Raw genomic sequence first — 11894 nt, forward strand, 5'->3', positions numbered from 1 at the left:
AACAACAACGAAAATATCGAAAATTAAGTAAAGAACGAGATGCCTTTTGAGGGCGAGTATCAAAAGCGTCGATTAGAGATAGGTACACCTCGAACGTCATATAGATTGGCGTCGAAGCTAGTACGAATTTTGGAGAAAAGAAGCAAAATAAAAATTTGTTTTTTGAAAACTTTGTGAGAGTTATAAGAAATAGTCGATGTAAAAGCGGATTCAGAAACCGGCATCATATATTGAGAAGTAATAAAATCTTCCAATAATGCAACATATGTCTCTTTGAGATTCGGGAGTTTCCTGAAGCGATTCTCTAGCATACAAAACGAAGATATGCATAAGAATAACGAAAATGTAGCGAAGATAAACGGGAGAAAAAAGATAAATAAAGAGGATTGGGTTGTAAAAACGGCGGTAAACAGAAAATCGGCCTGTTAACTTTCGGAAAATCAACAACTTAGAAATATCCTCCACGAGCTTCGTCGTGTTGGGACAAAACTAACAGGTGCCTACTGTTTTCGACTTCCCAAAACCTTTTTAGAAAAGATCTATGTTTGTATACATAGAAGTAACGAAAGATGTGGAATAAAATAAATAACTACATACTTTCCCAAACAACAACCCAGGCTTATTTTTGAGAATTAAACGAAAAAACAGATCTTAAACACAATAGCAATAGGATAATAAATAAATTAAATATGAATATCTACAATTCTTTTATGCCCCTTATTTTAATAAATTTAAACTGTTTTTGTTGAAAATTATTTTTTCGAATCTTGTCGACGTCTATTTCTTGGCAGCTACTGTTAAATACATTTTTAGTTCGTTGCCAGATTTTGTCGACAATTCTCAATTAAAACTTATGTGTAGAAATAGACTATATTTATTTTCCTATTTTTTAATATCTGATGCTATCTAGATTTAGTTAAATATGACAATGTCATTGTTAACCTTAATTTTGTAGAAACGATAATATTTTTTCTGGAATTATCTTTTTTTAATAACACTAATGATTGATTTTCGTAAAGTATGTATTTAAAGACGTTCATTGAGTTAATACTGTTTTATTTAAGTATATCTTTTATTAAGACTCTTTTTAGGAAACAACACGTGTTTGCAAAAAGGAGTTTTTAAAAGGAATTAGAAATATTTACGCCCTCATTGATGAATTAGGTGCAAGTATCGTCAAATCTGCTAAGTTAGATCGACTAATTTTTATGGCATTGAACGCTGATAAACTAAAAAACCAAAATATGGAAATGCAATTGAATGAAACGAGTAGAGAAAATAAACAACTAATAGGTACCTAATCTATTTATTATTTTATCTTTTATCCTTGATTACCGTAGGATGTCTTTATGGTCCAATAGCTTTAGGTAATTGATGCCCGAAGTTTATAGATTTTGAGCCCTTACGAACGACTCATGTAGTGCTTGAACAGTAAAGGTATTTAATGATCAGTAGGTACACCTTAAATCTTACAAATTTTTGGATTACCAATTCATAAAATACATAACGGAATAGATTATCACTTACACAGAATGACCAAGAATTGCTTAAAGGTTTCGAGAGAAAAATTCTAAGGAAAATATATGGAGGAGTCCAAGAACAGGGTTTGTGGCGTAGGCGCTACAACTTTGAGTTATACAGAAGTTTTGGGGAACCTGACGTTGTAAAATGTATTAAATTAGCACGCCTTCGATGGATAGGACAAGTAATTAGGCGAGATGAAGATGCAACGATCAGAAAAACTTTCTACCGAAGAGGACCAGTGGGAAGACGAGCCAGAGGAAGACCAAAACTTAGGTGTCAAGATAACATAGAGGATGATCTAAAATCCATCGGAGTTAAAGTACGGAGAAGAGTTGCCAGAGACACGGGCGAATGGAAGATTGTTCTGAAGAAGGCTTTGGCTCATAACGAGCTGTAATGCCACTGATGGTGATGATAACGGAATAGATGCATGAACTAATTGTAGACAATTAGGTAGAAAATTGGAGGCATTTAGAATGCTTTGTTACCTATATAAAGATGTGCATGCAGGAACTAATAAAGATGAACTGCAGGGATAGATCTATAAAAATTGCCAGGCAGCATTAAAGGCACTTAAATCGGATCGAATTGACTCCAAGTTAATTTATAACTCTCTTCAGTATTATGTTTTTGTGTTACTCTATTACTATAACTACTAACGTAAGGTTCTCCAGTGAGTGCAAAATGTAAATATTTTTTATTTAATATAAAAGAACAGGACTAGGATATATTGATGTCAAGAGTTTCAAATTGTGATATAAATTTATCACAGTACTCCAGTAGTATTATAAATTTTTCTTCTTCTTCTTCGGCTTTTCCCATTATGAGTTCGCCGTTTTCGTCCTCCACAGCACTCTATTCTCCCAGTCACTTTCTCTGAGGTCTCTATCATAGCGTTTTCGACGTATGTTTTCCATCTTGTAGCAGGTCTTCCTCTCCGTCTTCTTCCCGGCGGGTCCCAGTTTAATATTCTTTTCGGCCACCTATACTCTGGCATTCTTTGTACATGCCCGTACCACTGCAGGGCTCTGTTTTCCAACTTTTTTGTAATTGAGCATTTTACTTCCATTTTGTTCCATATTTCCTCCGTTCTTATTGTATCCGCTCTTGTGATTTGTAGACATCTTCTCATAAAGTCCAGTTCAACTGTTCTTATTTTATTTCGTATTGTTGTTGTCATTGGCCATACTTCCGCTCCATATAGGGTAATATTCATCACTATGCTTTGAAAAATCCTCTTTTTGTTTTCTTTGGTTAGAGTGTTGTTCCATATCACTCCATGAAGTGCTCTTATAGCTTGTTTTCCCCGTGCTATTTTCATTTCTATATCTTTCATACAAGTACCATCTCGGCTAATCATTGACCCTAAATACTTAAAAGCCTTGCAACTCTTAATAGTCTCTTCTTTTAAACTTAAGTTCAAATCTGCAACTTCGAGTCCAATACATAAGTATTCGGTCTTGCACATATTTATCTTTAGTCCCCAAAGTTTATATTCTTCCTTTAATTTCTTTATCATATATTCCATATCCTCCCTGTCTTGTGCAAAAATGACTTGATCAACTGCGAAAAGTAGTGAATGTAATATATTCTCTTGTACTGGTATGCCCATTGTTCCGCATTTTCTATACCATCTTTTCAAAGCCTGATCTATATATATGTTAAAAAGTGTAGGTGAGAGACCACATCTCTGTTTGATGCCTTTTGTTGCGGTGATTGTTTTTGTTATTTCATTACCTAACTTTATTTGTACTTGTGGTTCTTTATACAGTCTTTGTGTTATATTTACCCATTTCTCTCTAACGCGCATTCTTCTCATTGCTTCCCATACTTGTTTCCTGGGCACGCTATCGTATGCTTTCTCTAAGTCGATAAAGGTCATATGTGTTTCAATGTTTTTTTTCTTTGTTCTTTTCAATCACCTGTCTCATAATGAATATATTATCTAAACATGATCTGGCTTTTCGGAATCCGGCTTGTTCTTCGCTATAATGGTCCATGTGTTGTTCTAGTTTTTCTTTTATAACTGATGAAAAGATTCTTGCTATTGAAGGCATTACACTGATCCCTCTGTAGTTATTTGGTGACCTTTTGTCACCTTTTTTGAAAATGGAGGACATGTATGATAAATTCCACTCATCGGGAATCTTCTCTCCTGCTTCGATTTTATTGAACAACATTCGTATAAAGAATACTATCCTTGCGCCTCCATATTTCAGCAGTTCCATTTTTATGTTCCCTGGTCCTGGTGCTTTATTGTTTTTGGATTTCTTTAGTGGTTTACTTATATCTTCGTATTGTTTATTTATTATTCGTATTATAAATTTTAGTAGTATTAAAGTACTTCTTATTAGATATAAATCTATCCCGTTTAAGTAACATGTATAACGTGCCCATTTATATGTGATCAGAAATTTATTATAACGATCCAAAGATTTTTTCTTTATTCTACTTAATTAAGAATGCAATAATTTTTATGTGATTCTGTAGGTATAATTTATTTCGTTTTAAAAGTATCTCTTTAAAACGATGTCCCCTCCAAACTCCTTCAAGTCTGTCATGATTGCTTTTCTTTTAGCATTAGCAAGTGTTGTAGCTGGAAATTTTAGTGTATTATTTGACTCTGCGTTTATTAATATACTCGCTTATTGAATGATCCTTTCTACTGTACGTAAAAATACTCCAGTAGCTTCACTCAAACGGTCTTTAATACTGGTTCGATTATCTTCAGGAAATAGTATTTGCATATATTTAAATACGTTGTAAACTATTCCTTTGGATTCTGGTGTCAATCTGATCTGTTTACTCGTACTACACTTAACCATATCCATTCTACAAAACAGTTCTAATACGCGTGGTAGTACCTTTCTTGTTGAGACTCGACAACATAATGAGACTAAATTACGAACTCGTTTGAAATCCAGTGACTAGAAATTCTCGAAAATAATTCTTATCAGTTCTTTGTATGTCCTTAACGAGTCGTTAAGGAGTCATTAATAATGACTTTATAATTACAGTTTTAAGGTTACTGATACTAAATTAGAAATTAAGTTTTACCAAACTTTATAGAGTATAAATTATTAAAGATGGTATTATAACAAACAAAAAGTTTGGTATCTTAAAACAATCTGTGTACAATTAAACTCCATTTATTATTTAAGTGAGTAATAATTTTGTAATTAGTGTGATTTCAAATAATTTAATTTGTTTAATATTGCAACGCCACTGCATGGGTCTGATCATAGATATTCTATTGTCTGCGCGATTAACTATTTCGTGGAAGGGCTCGCCTCTCGATTTGAAATAAGCTGTAACCATTGGTGAAATATTTGGGCAAACTACTGCAACAGGATTTATCGTATTTTTCAAGCGTAAAACCTCTTTTTTTTAAACCTACTCCTTAGTTTTGTTTACTGATGGAACCTTTTAAGGTCGTCTTTAGATAAGATGAATAAAAAATAGGTGTGAACGTCTTTTAGATTTTTAATATATACAGTGGGTGGCCAAATTATTAGGGACAGTAAAAGATTTCTTAATTTTTTAGTTTTACTGATTTTTTTTTGCAATTTGTTGGCTTTAAGGCTTGCATTTATTTTTTGTATAAGAGATTGAGAAATTAGGGTCACAAAAACATTAAGTTTTGTTAGTAAAACCATTTATTTTTTTCGCAAAATTTTTTTAACATAATATGACTAATTTTAATATTTAGTGATGCCACCCTTTGCTGCAATTACAGCTTCTACGCGTCGGGGCATGCTCTGAATACAAACTCCTGCGTTGTGTTTTAAGTTAGGGTTATGATGCCATTCTCTAATAAGAGCTTCAATCAACTGCCGCTTCGTGGTGATAACATCTTTGGCGATCTCCCGTTTGGTTAACTCCCACATGCTCTCTATAGGTTTCATGTCAGGTGAGTTTCCCGGCCAGGGCAGAACTGCAATATTTTCTTTGATCAGATATGAAGTTACACTCCTGGCTTTGTGGCACGGTGCAGAATCGTGCATAAAAATGTAATTTTTTTCACCAGGGAACCATTCTTTGAACTGGGGCAGTAGCCGAATTTCAAGTACTCGCTTATACTGGTCCTGTCTCATTGTCCCTTCCACGATGTATAAGCGTCCCATACCCTTTGCCGAGATTACAGACCACACCATGACACTCACCGGATGTTTAACTCTCTCCACAATGCAATCTGGATGGAACTGCTACCCAGGACGTCGTCGGACAAACGCACTTTTATCCACCAAAATCTGAAATGTTGATTCGTCGGAGAAGCATACCTGTAAAAATGATAATATTCGCTGTTCACAAACTTCATTCGTTAAAAAAAGTCATACTTACTCGACTCCAGTCTTCAACAGTCATACTTCGGTGTTTTTTGGCCCATTGGAGTCTCTTTCTCTTCATGGCTTCGGTGAGCCGTGGTTTTTTCATAGGCCGGCGACCTAGCAGATTCTCTTCGGCCAGTCGTCGTCGTACTGTCCTTCTGGAAACATTAATTCCTTCATCATTAATCATCGTAGTCAGATGTGTCACACTCTTTTTACGATTTTGGAGACAAATATCCCTAATTTTACGATCAGTACGAGGAGTAGTAATCCTTTTCCTGCCACATTTTCCAACACGGCCCGGTTCCAATGCCTCGTTTGAATTCATTTTTATTTTTATTCGATTAACTATAGACTTTGAAACACCTGCAGTAGTTGCTATAACTCTCTGGGAAAGCCTCGAGTGCAGTAATAATGTTTTTATTTCTGCATTTCTTATGTATGTAATACACGAACTAGTTTTTAAACAATGCTAATAAATGCCTATTACTTTTTAGATATGTTACAATTAGATGAACGTGTTGACAAAGACCTTTCAAGAACAGACTCTAACACTTCCTGCGGTACTGTAAGTTTAGTACATTTACAATACAAGTATGTACAGCTTCAGCATATAATTAATAAGTCTATAATATACTTATAACAGTACTTTTTAATTTAGGTATGAAGAATTAGTCAAAAATCAAAATGGCCTCTTAAAAATATTAGATATTCGGCATAACGAAGTACGTAAATGTCAATCAGAGAATGCACGGTTAAGACAAGAAATTGAAAATTTTAAATTTATGATTCAGAAGTACGACATAGAATTTACCAAGCTACTAGATCAGGCTAAAAGGACTAAAAATAGGAAAAATAAAAAGGTATTTTTGATAATACAGTTACGCACATCTAGAATATCTCAGAAGAAAAGTTTTTCTTCGTATCTAAGGTAGTGGCTCCCATTGCTGGCAGTACCCCAATAAGCGACACCAGAATTTGTTATTTATGTACTAAGACTATTTGAAACAGTACAGTCTGTAGTATTGACGTTTGCTTCCTTGGGTAATAGTTTGAAAATGCGGTTTCCCGTTCCTCATTAGATAGGATCATAGGATCCTTAGTAACCAACATGTATTTGGTTTTGTCTTCGTTGATGACTAGACCGACCTGTTTCGCCGTCGTTTCCAATTCTAGGAAATATTGCTCAACATCTCGCTTGCTACGCCCTATTATATTAATGTCATCAGCGTATGCTAAGATTTGTATCGATCTATTGTAAATAGTACCGCCGTCTTTAATTCGTGTATCTCGGAATGCTTTTTCCAAGGCAATGTTAAAAAGAAGGCAAGCTAGGGCATTCCCTTGTCTGAGTCCATCCTTTATCTCAAAGGATCGAGAATTCTCTCCCTGTATCTTAACGCTGACTTTTAAGTTAGACATTGTCATTCTCGTTAATCGGATAAGTTTTTCTGATATACCAAACTCACGCATTGATGGGTATAGTACTGTTCTCCTGACACTGTCGTAGGCGGTCTTGAAGTCGACGAATAGGTGATGGGTTTCAATGTTAAATTGTAATGTTTTCACGAGAATCTGGTCAATTGTTGATTTTTCTGGAGTAAATCCAGCCTGCTATTTTCCAACTATGCCAACTGTCTAAACTATGTATTTGTGGTAGACGTGTTGTAATAATATCTACAGACTGTAAAATTTTTATATTATTTTTAGATTCACAAACTTAAATCTGAACGGGATACTTTACGTCTAGTGCATAATAGATTTGTAAGTCTATTAACAGAGCAATCAATTGAAAAAGACAATGTATTGATAGAACAGCTGCAGAACACATCAAGCTCAGAAAAGGCTTTACTAATTCAGGAGGTAAGATTGAAATTAAACAGTAGTTTAAATCTTCGTAAAGTACATTCGTTCAGAAAATTCCCAACTGTAAACAAACGCACGTGTTGATATTCGCCCTCTCATTCGTCAAGAGACTATTAAATATAATTTATTGCCTTAAGCCAGACGGATTCTCATTTTACAGGTCCAAACTTGCCAGTCTGTTTAAATTCAAATTGTAGCATGTTGGTTTTTAAGTTAATACATTGTGTGTTATATATTATAGTTATTGTTAAGTTATTTACTGGTCGCGTTATTTTTTAGAGTTTAGTTTAAGTGTTTAGTATTAAGTTTTATAGTGTGTAGTGAACTTTTAGTATCCAAAAACAAAGTATTTGTTAATCAAAAGTAAAAATAGCTTGCGGTAATCACTTTAATAAAGGTAAGAGAAACCTTCTTCTTCTTCTTCTTCCTACTTTATAAATAGGCAAAATGCGAATCTCCTTGTCTAATGCCAGTTTCATATTTGATAGGTTGCGATAGTTTTCCTTTACATCTTACCATAGCTATGTTATCTTTATATATATATTCTCAATGGTTTTTACTAAATCCAGAAAGTAAGAGAAACCAATATTTTAATTTTTTGATGTTTCGAAATGTTTTATTTCCTTTTTAGTCCATGTATTTACGGTTTTTGCTGTAGATATTAAAGAACCGCTTGGATTTACAGGAAATTTGACATATACATAGCTAATGGCAAAGAAAAAAAGTGATATTGCGCCGATGTGTGCTTTTGCTATGGGGGTGAGTTTCACCCCTTCTCGGGTGTGAAAAATCATGCGTTCAAAAGAAGTCCAGAATTGAATAAACTGACTAATTCTAAGCAACTTTTATTTTATACAGTTTTTGCACAAAGTCAATATTTACAGAGTTATTTGTGAGTGAATATGATCATTTTTGAATAAAAAAACCACGTTGTTAGACGGTTTTCCGCAAATAGCTCAAAAAGTAAGTATTTTATCGAAAAACATATTCTTAGCAAAAATATAGCTTATAAAAAAGTTCAATAAGTTAAAAAATCAACTAAGTACATTAAGTTATTGAAGATAAATAGAATAACAAAAATGTCAAGCACTGATACAGCCGATGAACTCCTTGATATTGATTTAACCCTCACTCCATCTAAAAAAAAGACCAGTAAAGGGACATTTTGACGTTAAAACGAAGGAAATGATTATAAATGTATTTAAAACGGAAATACAGGAGAACCCTACAATGTCGAAAAGTGCGATTTCTGTTAGAGTAACAGATAAAACAGGTACTGATATTGTTTCTCCATTATTTATTTTAGAGTGCGCATTTTCACTTTATTTAACAAATATTGTTATTTTTTATCTATTGTAGGCGTTTGTAGCCGTAGTGTACGCAATGTGGTTCATGAATATGAAATTACGGGAACATTGTCGACACCAAAATCAGTTGAGCATCGTAAAAGTATTGTTAACTCGCTGGATGAATTTGACAGAGAAGCAATAAGAAAAATAATCCATCAAATTCTTTATTCGAAATGAAATACTCACAATAGACAAAGTTCTGAGGGTTGTTAATGAAGATCCGGTTTTGTCTAACTTCAAAAGAACTACGTTTTTTAATTTATTGAGAGAAATAAATTTTAAGTTTCAACGTCGTCAGCGAAACAGCATTTTGATGGACAGGGACGAAATTGTCTTGTGGAGACGAGAATTTCTGATAAAAATTAAGTCCTACAGAAATGAAAATCGCAAAATTTACTACTTAGACGAGACTTGGCTAAACGCTGGTACACCAAATCTAAAGTATGGGTCGACAATTCGGTAACGTTTTATAAAAAAGCGTTTTTAGATGGACTTTCTACGGGGTTAAAAAATTCTGCAGGTAAATGTTAATGTGCTTTTTCACTTCAAGTAAATTTTAAAATAATAAAATTTCCAGGAAAAGGAAAAAGACTAATAATCTGTCACATTGGCAGTGAAGATGGGTTTGTTCCAGAAGGACTGTGGGTGTTTGAATAAAAAAAAGTGGGGACTACCATGAAGAGATAGACGGGAAATCTTTCGAAAATTGGTTCAAAAATATACTGCCCCGATTAGAAGACAACTCTATCATAGTATTGGACAACGCGTCTTATCATTTCAGAAAATTGGAAAAAATTCCAACTACTGCTTCTAGAAAAGCTGACATCCAAGTGTGGCTGAAATCAAAAAATATAGGGTTTGAGGACTCCATGTTAAAAGTGCAACTGCTGGCTATAGTTAAGGAACATAAGGGACAATATAATAAATATATCATTGATGAGATGGCAAAAAGCCAAAACAAAATAGTGTTAAGGCTGTCTCCATACCATTGTGAGCTCAATCCGATAGAGCTCATCTGGGTAGAAGTAAAAAATTATGTGGTAGCCAAAACTACTTTTAAATTTGCAGATATGAAAAATATTTTTTATGATACAATCAATAATATTAGTCCAACTACGTGGCAGAAATGTGTGCAACACGTTCAACAAAAAGTCGAGTCCAAAATGTGGAAGTTGGACAATATAATAGAGAACCATATCGAACCTATAATAATGATAATTATAATAATAAGTCCAGATGAAGACAGCAGCACATGTAGCTCCTTAGACTTTGAGTAATTTAAATGGTATGTTTTTATGCTTTAATAAACTTATGACAATGCTACTTTATTGAAAATGTTCACTTTGTTATGTATCTCTCAGTTAATGAATATTTTATTTTAGCACATTTTTCTTCAATGGAACATTAAATTTGGCTCACAATGATTAAATTTCAAGAAATTCTTACAATGATAGTTTCCAAAGTAAATATTATTAAAAATCATATGATACACCTCAGTACGACTTTGTTTGGCTTTCACGTGCGTTTGTTGACAGTTGGAATTTTGTAAAATGAATGTAGTTTAGTTATTGCTCTTACATGAGAACAGTTTTTTTAGTATACCATTCTTTACTGTCAAGTGGGCATATAATAATACTCTAACTTTATAGTAAAGCTGGTAAAATTGATTTTATGTAGATGTATTTATTTTTTATATATCTATATATTTTAGGTTCGCAAGACTAATATTTTAACATACGAAAATTTCCAGCTACAGCAAAAACTAGACTATTTGCAATCTAAATTAAATTGTAAAAAACCATCAACATCCAGAACAAGTTCAAGTTTAAGTCAATAATTTTAGAATTTAAGCTGTAGGGTCAAACATATTAAAATTTCTGCAAAATATAAAGATAATAAATAACGTACTTTACTTTCAATTTAAATTTACAGTTTAAATTATTTACAAAATATACTAAAACATCTTAACGACATATGGTGTAGTTCAAATGTAAATAAAATATATCTAAGTCACTAAAAAATATTCAAATAATAATTAAATTTTAAATGTTTCTAAAACAATAATAGAGTTAAGATATTACAAGTATCTAGGAGCGTGGTTAACGAAAAATGAAGAAAAAAAGAAGATATAGTAACCGGTCGATTTTATGCTTGTCCAACATGTCGTAAAAACTATAGAAACTCATTTATTATTATCCCCTGATGAAAGACGTAAGAGAGCCTGCTGTACGAGGACATAAATTAAATAGAAGAGTGTAGCGTTTTTAAATTTGTGTCTATATTATCTATATAATAATATAAATTATGTATAAAGTTTTCTAGCCCGTCCCTATTTTGTTTATCTCGATAGTACGCATTAAAAATTACCAGGAAATCTGCGTTTGTCTTTTAAAAGGGAATGTAAAACGATCGATAATATAACAAGTTTTGTATTCAGTTTTCAAGATTTTTTTTGTCGCTGAACAACGATTTGTTTACATTCGAGTCCCCTAATATAATATTGCAAGTCAGGTATACGGTTTTTCTAAGACGTATTAACTGAGAATATTTTTTTTGTCTTTGTTTACATTAATATTCCCCTATTCTCTGTATGTATTGTGAGGTAAAAAATTTCCAATTACCCAATTTAAAAGTAGATGTTTCGAGATTATTTTTTGTCGGTTCGTTGCTAAGAACTAGGTAAAGTGGAGGGTAGATTGTTTGTTTTAAGTTTGTAGGCAAAAACTAGCTGTGAGACGTAAAGGGAAATTTATTTTGCGTTGAAATTTGTAAAATGTAAGGCATCGAGGAGTGAAGCAAGAGAAGTCAGAGTAGAAAGATGTTTCGG

General features: G+C 33.1%; 1 protein-coding gene across 2 annotated transcripts; it reads left to right on the forward strand.

Moving 5' to 3' along the window:
* The first annotated feature begins 915 nt into the window (after positions 1 to 915).
* LOC140446186 (uncharacterized) lies at positions 916 to 11411 on the forward strand. 2 transcript variants are annotated; one of them, XM_072538723.1, is made up of 6 exons: positions 916 to 1018; positions 1081 to 1293; positions 6350 to 6446; positions 6514 to 6715; positions 7563 to 7715; positions 10779 to 11411. In XM_072538723.1, exons 2-6 carry the CDS (start codon positions 1209 to 1211, stop codon positions 10902 to 10904), a joined length of 663 nt encoding a protein of 220 aa, XP_072394824.1. In that variant the 5' UTR covers positions 916 to 1018; positions 1081 to 1208; the 3' UTR covers positions 10905 to 11411. The 2 variants fall into 2 exon arrangements, with proteins under 2 accessions (XP_072394824.1, XP_072394823.1); XM_072538722.1 differs by having other exon boundaries at positions 927 to 1018; positions 1092 to 1293.
* The last annotated feature ends 483 nt before the right edge of the window (positions 11412 to 11894 follow it).

The sequence above is a fragment of the Diabrotica undecimpunctata genome, chromosome 7 (assembly GCF_040954645.1).
Source record: "Diabrotica undecimpunctata isolate CICGRU chromosome 7, icDiaUnde3, whole genome shotgun sequence".
Lineage (NCBI taxonomy): Eukaryota > Metazoa > Arthropoda > Insecta > Coleoptera > Chrysomelidae > Diabrotica > Diabrotica undecimpunctata.

What these genes read in the sequence shown, in the direction of transcription:
- LOC140446186 (XM_072538722.1), top strand. An exon ending in TTAGTACATTTACAATACAA is followed by an intron (nt 6,447 to 6,513) that starts GTATGTACAGCT and finishes TTTTTAATTTAG; the next exon opens with GTATGAAGAATTAGTCAAAA. An exon ending in AGGCTTTACTAATTCAGGAG is followed by an intron (nt 7,716 to 10,778) that starts GTAAGATTGAAA and finishes TATATATTTTAG; the next exon opens with GTTCGCAAGACTAATATTTT.